At 41.7% G+C, this 9,373-nt stretch overlaps 1 protein-coding gene across 1 annotated transcript; it reads right to left on the reverse strand.

Annotated features, from left to right (window-relative positions):
• Positions 1-3,621: 3,621 nt before the first annotated feature.
• LOC122762806 (core histone macro-H2A.2-like) lies at positions 3,622-8,795 on the reverse strand. The gene is made up of 8 exons (XM_044017972.1): positions 8,451-8,795; positions 7,657-7,763; positions 7,372-7,569; positions 6,040-6,144; positions 5,850-5,949; positions 5,157-5,246; positions 4,689-4,863; positions 3,622-4,246 (listed from the first exon to the last, which is right to left on the reverse strand). The coding sequence occupies exons 1-8, from the start codon at positions 8,620-8,622 to the stop codon at positions 4,081-4,083; spliced, it is 1,113 nt and encodes a 370-aa protein (XP_043873907.1). The 5' UTR covers positions 8,623-8,795; the 3' UTR covers positions 3,622-4,080.
• Positions 8,796-9,373: the final 578 nt, after the last annotated feature.

Raw genomic sequence — 9,373 nt, forward strand, 5'->3', positions numbered from 1 at the left:
AGGCTGCAGTCACCATTCAAACAGCAGAACAATACATACATACTTGCTTACTTGAGTACTGACAAACTGACACACGCACGGAAAACTCTGACTCAGCATTATCCTGTTCTCACACAATGTGACTCAGCAGTTTTTGTTGGACTGTACCTTTTTTCCTTTGACAGCTGATAAACTCTCTGCTCTCACTCTTGGGCAAAGACTTGAAGGTGTGATCAGGACCAGGTGTGATAAAGGGGGCGGGGTTTAAAAAGCAGGGCGGGGGTCTGTCCCTGTGTGTCATAATGTCCGTGTCGCTTGTCTCACTCGAGGCAACACTGCCCTCTAATGGCGTTAATGAGAACTGCGTTGTGTTTCACCTCCATGAGAAATGAACGTGATCCAATCTCAGATTATGATGAGTCACTGTTGGTGTCAGCTGTTCACATGTGGATCAATTCTTTATAAATTCATCACATTTATGATTCTATATTCAAATGAGATTAGGTTTAGATTAGTCCTTGTTAGATTACATTATATTATATTTGATAATACAAGATTAAAACTAGATTATTTGATGAGTCTATATTGTATTGTATAAGATTAAACTATACTGAAATCAATTTAGATCTACATCTAAATGAATCTAGATTAAAATGATACAATTATTAGAGTCCATTAGATTAGCCGGGAATGGTTTAGATTAGATCAGATTACGTCTTTTTATTGATCTGCACCACATAAGAATGCAAATGCAAAAATAGAAATAGAAGAATAAGCAAAACCAGGAAGAAGAAGAGAAATACAAAAGTATTTCATGAAGTGGTTACAAAAATACTTGCATAGATATAAATATATGAGAAGAAACTTTCAACAAAACACAAGACTTATGATAGACAAGAACCAGACTCTGGACCTGATGAGGATCAGGAGGATCAGGTCTAGTGTGAGTCGTGGCTCAGAGAACTCCAGTTATGTGGCTCCTGCTTATCTATAGGATCAAATATGGCATATTCAGCTGTGCCAACAGAACCACTCACACACCTGTGTGGTACATAAAGCAGACTCACATGCCTGTGTGGTACATAAAGCACCACTCACACACCTGTGTGGTACATAAAGCACCACTCACACACCTGTGTGGTACATAAAACATGACACACACACCTGGTATGGTACATAGCACCACTCACACGCCTGTGTGGTACATAAAGCACCACTCACACACCTGTGTGGTACATACAGACTCACACACCTGTGTGTGTTACATAAAGCAGACTCACACACCTGTGTGGTACATAAAGCAGACTCACACACCTGTGTGGTACATAGCACCACTCACACACCTGTGTGGTACATAAAGCAGACTCACACGCCTGTGTGGTACATAAACCATGACTCACACACCTGTGTGGTACATAAAGCACCACTCACACACCTGTATGGTACATAAAGCACCACTCACACGCCTGTGTGGTACATAAAGCACCACTCCACCTGTGTTACATAAAGCAGACTCACACACCTGTGTGGTACATAAAGCAGACTCACACTCCTGTGTGGTACATAAAGCAGACTCACACACCTGTGTGGTACATAAAGCACCACTCACACACCTGTGTGGTACATAAAGCACCACTCACACACCTGTGTGGTACATAGACTCACACACCAGTGTGGTACATAAAGCACACACCAGTGTGGTACATAAAGCACCACTCACACACCTGTGTGGTACTCCATCTCACACACCTGTGTGGTACATAAGCACCACCTGTATGGTACATAAAGCACCACTCCACCTGTGTGGTACATAAGCACCACTCACACACCTGTGTGTTACATAAAGCACCACTCACACACCTGTGTGTGGTACATAAAGCAGACTCACACTCCTGTGTGGTACATAAAGCAGACTCACACACCTGTGTGGTACATAAAGCACCACTCACACACCTGTGTGGTACATAAAGCACCACTCACACGCCTGTGTGGTACATAAAGCACCACTCACACACCTGTGTGGTACATAAAGCAGACTCACACACCTGTGTGGTACATAAAGCACCACTCACACACCAGTGTGGTACATAACCTCAGGGTCCTCACCGTGACCTTTAGTGGCTAAAGCTGAGGATGAGGATGAAGAATCGATGGTTCCTCAGACGCGTTCAGGCGTCTCCAGCTGTCACTGTGACAGGACACTGATACTCTGATGTGTTTCTTCACGTTCACGAGTGGCTTCAGAAAAACTGTGGCTTTAGTCGCCACAGACAGGGAGAGTCCATGTGAACGGAGGGAGGGGCTCGTGTCTGCAGCTGTTGATGTTAACGACAGTTTTATCCCCGCTGTGGACACATGTCTCCATCAAAGGAGGCTGGGGGTGACCTCCGCAATGTCCCCCAATGTGAGACGACACCACTGTCTTATCGCTCTCTGCTGAGAGACACGGAGTCTCCACGTCCACTGTCGTCCCGTTGATTTACTGTGTGTCCGTGTGCCATTTTAATTTATAATGATTTATCTTTATTTCACCATTAAAACAACTTTCTCTGTCTAGAAACTGAAGTTTGTAAAACACTCGTTAAAGTCGTTGTTGGATGTTCAACACTCCTGTGTGTGTGTGTGTGTGTGTGTGTGTGTGTGTGTGATGTTAAAGTCACTGATTTTCTCTCTGGACTTTGGTGTGGGACAGTGAGTGGTTTACAAAGTGACACAAATGTCATGTTCTTGTTGGAAATAAACTGTAACAACATCATTCTCCACACAACCACAGACATCGTTAATCTGATACAAATGAAAGTTCAATATTTAAATATCATACACAACTTTAATATTTGAAGTTTTTGGTCGAGTTAATGTAAACTTTAGATTATCAACAGTGTGACATCAAGACAGTCAATGAGGACATCTCTATGAGTGTATATTGTGTACTTTACTGCCCTCTTGTGGCAGCAGCAGGCTCTTGTCTCTCTCTTTTTATGAGGAAACTTCACTTCCGCCAGTTTTAAGTGTCATATTTGTTGATATTATTCCTCAGGTCCTGATGGTGGCGCTAGAGCAACCCCATTTTAACCCTTTATAGAAGAGTGAAAGTTCAAATGTGTGACACTCGAATGTCAATGTAATTATGCACATTATGGAGTTTATCTGTTTATTTAGTCGTCTGTAAACACTGAGCTGCATACATCTTCACTTTTTACGCAAGAAAACTGACAAAATAAATACTTATATTTAAATATTTAATACTGTGATTTAAATATGACAATACTGTATCATAACTTAAATATTTAGATTTAAATATCCTCATAATTTTCTCAGTTGCTCTGGTGATAAAATTTCATAAATTTACCCCAAAAACTTAGTTGAGTTTTATCAATATTTGTAAACGCACATTTACATAATCTCTGAGTCAAAATTGGCAGATTACACAGTCATTATTATTTAAATAACGTGATTTATCCAAAAAAAAAACCTACAACGTAAATAACTAGAAACAAATTGTCTGGAACAGTGAGAAATATATAAATAGAATCACATTTGATGGTAATTTGAGTGAGGAAATGACTAAAATCCTGCCCCCTGGTGGTTGTTGCAGTCTGAGATTATTGAAATGGTAGAAAAACGAACCGTTGTAAAAACACGTGGTGTAAAAACATCTGGGTCTTTATTTCAAAGCAAAAAAAATGAGAACCACAGTTTTTTCCTTTCTTTTTTCTTTTTTTATTTCTTAGTAAACTAACTGCATCAGAAACTACAGCAGCCAGAGAGGAAAAACTAAAACTGTTATATTTGTACATGGAATGTAAAAACATCAGAGAAAACAGCAAATGATCTAATCTATAAAGAATTCATCTGGTGAAGGGACAGCGGGACATAAACGTCAACGACACTCACAAATAACAGCTTTTTTTTCTTTGTTTTTCTTTATTTCTTTATTATTATTATTATTTTTATTTTTTTTTCTCTTTAACCAAAAACCCTACTGTCGTCGTGTCTACAACAAACAACACTGAGAAAGTAAAAACATGGCAGACTACACACACACTCACACACACACGCACACACACACACACACACACACACACACGGGGAAGTGTGTCCTCACTTGGCGTCCAGCTTGGCCATTTCCTGCAGGTAAATCCCGATGCTCTCGCTGTCAAACAGAACAAAGTAAATGTTTTTCAGGGAGGAGCTGGCGGACGACACAAAGTGGTTGGAGATGGCCTTGAGGATGAGCTGCGCGGCCGTTTGCTTTGGGAATCCGTTCCTGTGGGAGACAAGGTCACAAGGTCATCATCTCCACTGACAACAGGGGGCGCTGCATTCTGCTCACTCTCTGTGACAAACGCCTCATTTTTCCACAACGCCAAACCTCATCGAGAAAATGGTTGATTTTTACCTCATGTGGTCTACTGCTGCCCCGTGTGGTCACTTTGTGTCACTTAAATCAATCTAAATTAAGTGACAAAATCAGACATTTGAACCTAGTGATGGAGGCAGCAGTGGATCAACAACTCTCACTGATTTTCTCGATGAGGTTTGGTGCAGGAGAACGAGCGTCACAAAGCTCAGTTTCCTGTTGTACAGTGAGATAAAGACGTGAACGCGTTCTTAAGACATCGCAGACTTAAGCTGCCGCTGTCAAGTCGCATATATCGCTGGGTGATTTACTGTGTGTGTGTGTGTGTGTGTGTGAGAGCACGGCTCACCGTCCAGCAGGAAGTGAAGGGAACGCGACAGACTTGAGCTTCTTCTCTTCTGCTGCTGACAGACAGTTCTTCACCGTCTTCTCCAGCTGGTCCTCACACTTCTCTGAACCCCACTGAGGGACGTTACAGTGGATGATGAAGCGAGCTGCCATCCCACTGGCCTGACTCACCGCCACTGCACACACACACACACACACACACACACCTCATCTTTAACTTTCATGACAGAAAAATGACTCACTCTCCCACACCAAAGTCCATAGAGAAAATCAATGATTTGGCTGATCTACTGCTGCCCCGTGTGGTCACATTGTGTCACTACTTATTTCAAACACCAAATTCATTAAATAACACATTTGGAATGACTGAGTGAGTGAGTTTCCAGTGGACACAGTCTGTGTAACAATGAAGTAAAGCAGAGAATATATATGTTCCTGATTTCATAGACTAACACTTGAAAGTCAGTACCTGACGCCACCTCTAGAGGTCCCTGTGCTTTCCGCAGCTCCTTCACTGCGTCCAGGAACTCCCGACCTCCGGCCTTCTCCAGAGCGTTCCCTGAACAACCAGAACCAGAATCAGAAGAGATTAAACACACTATTGAGGAATATAAGAAAAACACTTTTTTTCACACACATTCTGAAGTGATTGTGAAAAAGCAGTGGATCGTCGGCATAGAAACCAACAATGACCCAAAAAAAAAGGAAAATGTGTGAAAACGATTTTGTTTTTGATTCATTTTGCATCATAAAAGTTTTTATTGTAAATTACCTGAAATTCTGTATCAAAACAAACACTTTTATTGTGAAATTGAGCCAAACTAAACTACATTTTGTCTGTTGTCAACTGTAAATGCTGCTGAAAAACACAATAACATGACACTTGATGAATGCTAGAATCTTGCATTTAGTATATTTTAATGTATATATTTTCTACATCGTATTGAGTATGTTGTATGCTTTCATCGTTGTATCCTAACTTTAATTATTTCTGTTTAAATGAAGGTGAAATAACTGTTTAGGATGCAGATCCGTGCAGTTTCCTCTGAGTCGTGAATACAGTTGTTATTTTATGGCTTTAATAATAAAGAACCTGTTTCAGAAACGCTGTGTGAGGACATGTGTGATCTAACTGTCCACAGTGTGTGAAACGCGTCCTCACCGACTCCGTCTTTCAGGTCCATCTCTGCATTGGTCGGGTTTATGATCCCCTCCACCTTGATTGTTCCGATCTTGCTGATTTCACTCTCTGTTAGTGAAAGCTGTGGATGCACAGCGTCAGCAGCTCGTCATGTTCTGTACGATTTTAGATTTCATATTATTTACACTGACATGTTCATAATGTACGTCACCTTTTGTCCGAGGAACAGACTCTTTGCAGAGAGGATGGTGAATCCGTCTCCTGGACCGTCCTCAGCCGTGGAGTTTGGTACTGAGTCTTTGTCGTTGTCTGTGCTCTTTGTCAAATGGAAGAGAGAGAAATGAAAGTTTCAATTGTTCAAGTTTTAAACTTCTCAGGAGAGAAATTCATGGTCATTGAAGCCCTGGGGGCTGTTCGACTCAAAATGTCGACTAGGTGGGGGGGTCACTGCTCTGCGTTGATATCAACTGTTGAGGAATATTCAGATGATTTGTCTCATGTCCTCACACAGAGACACTGAACACAGGACGTCTGTGAAGTCTGTGACATCTGTGAAGTCTGTGACGTCTGTGATGTCTGTAAAGTCTGTGATGTCTGTCTGTGAACAGAAGTCTGTGATGTCTGTTCTGTGAAGTCTGTGAAGGAAGTCTGTGACGTCTGTGATGTTCTCTGTGACATCTGTGACGCCTGTGATGTCTGTAAAGTCTGTGACGCCTGTGATGTCTGTAGAAGTCTGTGACGGAAGTCTGTGAAGCGTCCATCTGTGATGTCTGTGAAGTCTGTGACGTCTGTGAGTGAGTCTGTGCGTCTGAAGTCTTTGTCTATGACATCTGCGTCTGTGACGTCTGTGAAGTCTGTGACGTCTTTGAAGTCTTTGAAGTCTGTGACGTCTGAAGTCTTTGACGTTTGTGAAGTCTATGACATCTGTGAAGTCCGTGACGTCTTTGAAGTCTGTGATGTCTGAAGTCTTTGACGTTTGTGAAGTCTATGACATCTGTGACGTCTGTGAAGTCTGTGACTTCTGAAGTCTTTGACGTTTGTGAAGTCTATGACATCTGTGACGTCTGTGAAGTCTGTGACGTCTGTGACGTCTGTGACGTCTGTGATGTCTGTGACATCTGTGACGCCGGTGATGTCTGTGACATGGATCATGGATGTTAGAGAACGACTGACTTTAGCTCAACATGAAATAAAACCACCGGACGTTCTGTAGTCTTTCTGTCTCCTGTGAAAACAAGGGGGGTGTTCTCTGCAGACGCGCTGTGATCTGTGGAACAGGGGTGCTCTGTATGTACCCCATTAGCACTTGGTACATACAGACTGTATGAAATGAACACGGAATCTGAGTCGAACCAGAACGTCTCTACTCATAAATGGACCAGTCGACCGGGACTTTACAGCCCTAGAGGACGATTGGTTTGTGAAGACAATCAAACTTCAGTTTCTTGTTAGTAACGGTTGTCAAAGACATGTCTTCACTGCCTGCCTCGTTTGTAAACTGTCCCTTTAATGGTCCTCCATGTCCCTCCCCGTCCAGACTGACCTTTGGCTTTCGTCCTCGTTTGCCTTTGACCTTCTTGAAGGTTTTGACGGGCTTCTTACGCTTTGAGACCTCCTCCTGCTTCTCGGGGACGGACGACTGGCTGTCCACCTTCACGCGTCCTCCCCGCTTCTTTGAGAGCAGCTCCGGGTGGATGCGGGGCAGAACACCGCCATTTGAGATGGTCACGCCCCGCAGAAGCTGCCGGACGACACATTTCAAGTGATGAGTGAGAGAGTTCTGACGACAACACGAGTCGCTGCCTCCACAGACGATCGGCTGTTTTACCTGGTTGAGCTCCTCGTCGTTAGCCACAGCTAGTTTGATGTGCCGGGGAGTTATTCGGCCTTTCTTGTTGTCCCGAGCTGCGTTTCCCGCCAACTCCAAGATCTCAGCTTTGAGGAAAGAAAACAAAAACACAGTGTAGATACCATCAGATATGAAAGTGAGGAAGTCCGACAGCTTTACGCCCTTCGTATTCTTCTTTTAATGTTACAGGGATAGGCCACGATGAGCTGGTATTTCCCTGAAACCAGCCTGGAACCTGGACATTCAGTCTAACTGACAACATGGCTGCCAGAAGAGATATACTATTAAACAAATATGAAAATATATGTCAGCTTAAATCTATAGTATCTCCATTTTTATTATTGTTTTTTAAATGTATCTATCATTTCACAGATTGTCTCACTGAAGAAAGGGGTGATCGTAATTGTTCACATGTTCAGCCGTTGTTGTCTGTTTTGATTCAATGAAGTGTATATATACATATATATATATATATATATGTATATATATACAGATACTGTATATATGTAAGCACTTTACTCTTCGTCTTATTATCTGGGTTAGGGTTAGCGTGCGACTTAAAAAGCCTTTATTTTGAATGAAAACTCTCCCACACCAAAGCCCATAGAGAAAATCAGTGATTTTGAACACAGAATTTTAATAAATACTGTAAGACATTTGAACTTAGTGATGGAGGCCGCAGTGGATCAACATGTGTGCTGTGATGTAAAAATGCTAGTTTTCTTAATGGACTTTGGTGTGGGAGACATATTTCCCTCTTCCCGGTACCTTACCTGCCAGGTACTCAATGACAGCGGCCATGTAGACCGGCGCCCCCATGCCGATGCGGTATTTGTGCGTGCCTGTTCTCAGGTACCTCATCATCCTCCCCACAGGAAAGATGACGCCTGCCCGGGAAGAGCGGGACAGCTTAGTGGCCTTCTTCTTTCCTCCTCTGGCTGACATTTTCCTCTGGACTCACAGGGAGTAAGAAAGAAAAAGAGTGAGACACACAAACAGCTGCACACAGATACTGTAGATTGTGGGTGTTGATTTTCCCAGCACACTACAACACACCCAATGACCCTGAATATCCACAACACACACTGTAAAACAAAGTAGTTCCACGCAAACTGGACAAATCAACCATTATTTATTTTCAAAGTTGATAAAATAATTCAGTTTTAATCGTTTCTTTGATATAAGGAGCAAAGAAACCAGGAAATATTCACATTTAAGAAGCTGAAAAATCACAGAAACAAAAAAACACAGCAAAACCGATCAAATGTATTAACATAATAGTTGACTAATTACTTTAGTATTTAGTTAATAATTGATTCATCATAAAAATGTTCTTTGTCCGATATCCAATTATGTGATTTTGACCATTATGGTCAATATTAGCTAATCTAATCTAGCTAATCTCAAACTTTATATACAATTTGTGCATAACGTTGCAAATTACAACTACTTGAAAAAATATGTTTTAATATTTATATATTTTATTATATTCATATAATATTTAAAAACATAAACACATGTAAAGGTTTCAATAAATGCTGGGAATCCCTGGCGACCCACCTGTGGGTCTCGACCCAGTCTTTGGGAACTACTGAGCTAATCCCTGTTTTTTTTTCCATATACTTCCTCTAAGTGACCTGAACACCCTCTGCTTATCTTATTGAATTAACTCCAAATATTTGTTCAACATCAGAGG

The sequence above is a fragment of the Solea senegalensis genome, unplaced genomic scaffold (assembly GCF_019176455.1).
Source record: "Solea senegalensis isolate Sse05_10M unplaced genomic scaffold, IFAPA_SoseM_1 scf7180000016096, whole genome shotgun sequence".
Classification (NCBI taxonomy): Eukaryota; Metazoa; Chordata; class Actinopteri; order Pleuronectiformes; family Soleidae; genus Solea; species Solea senegalensis.

Excerpts from the sequence above, each read along its gene's own strand:
- LOC122762806 (XM_044017972.1), bottom strand. The coding sequence starts at position 8,622 with ATGTCAGCCAGAGGAGGAAAGAAGAAGGCCACTAAGCTGTCCCGCTCT. Across the intron at positions 7,570-7,656 it reads ACGACGAGGAGCTCAACCAG|CTTCTGCGGGGCGTGACCAT; the intron begins GTAAAACAGCCG and ends GTCGTCCGGCAG. Across the intron at positions 5,950-6,039 it reads GTCTGTTCCTCGGACAAAAG|CTTTCACTAACAGAGAGTGA; the intron begins GTGACGTACATT and ends GTGCATCCACAG.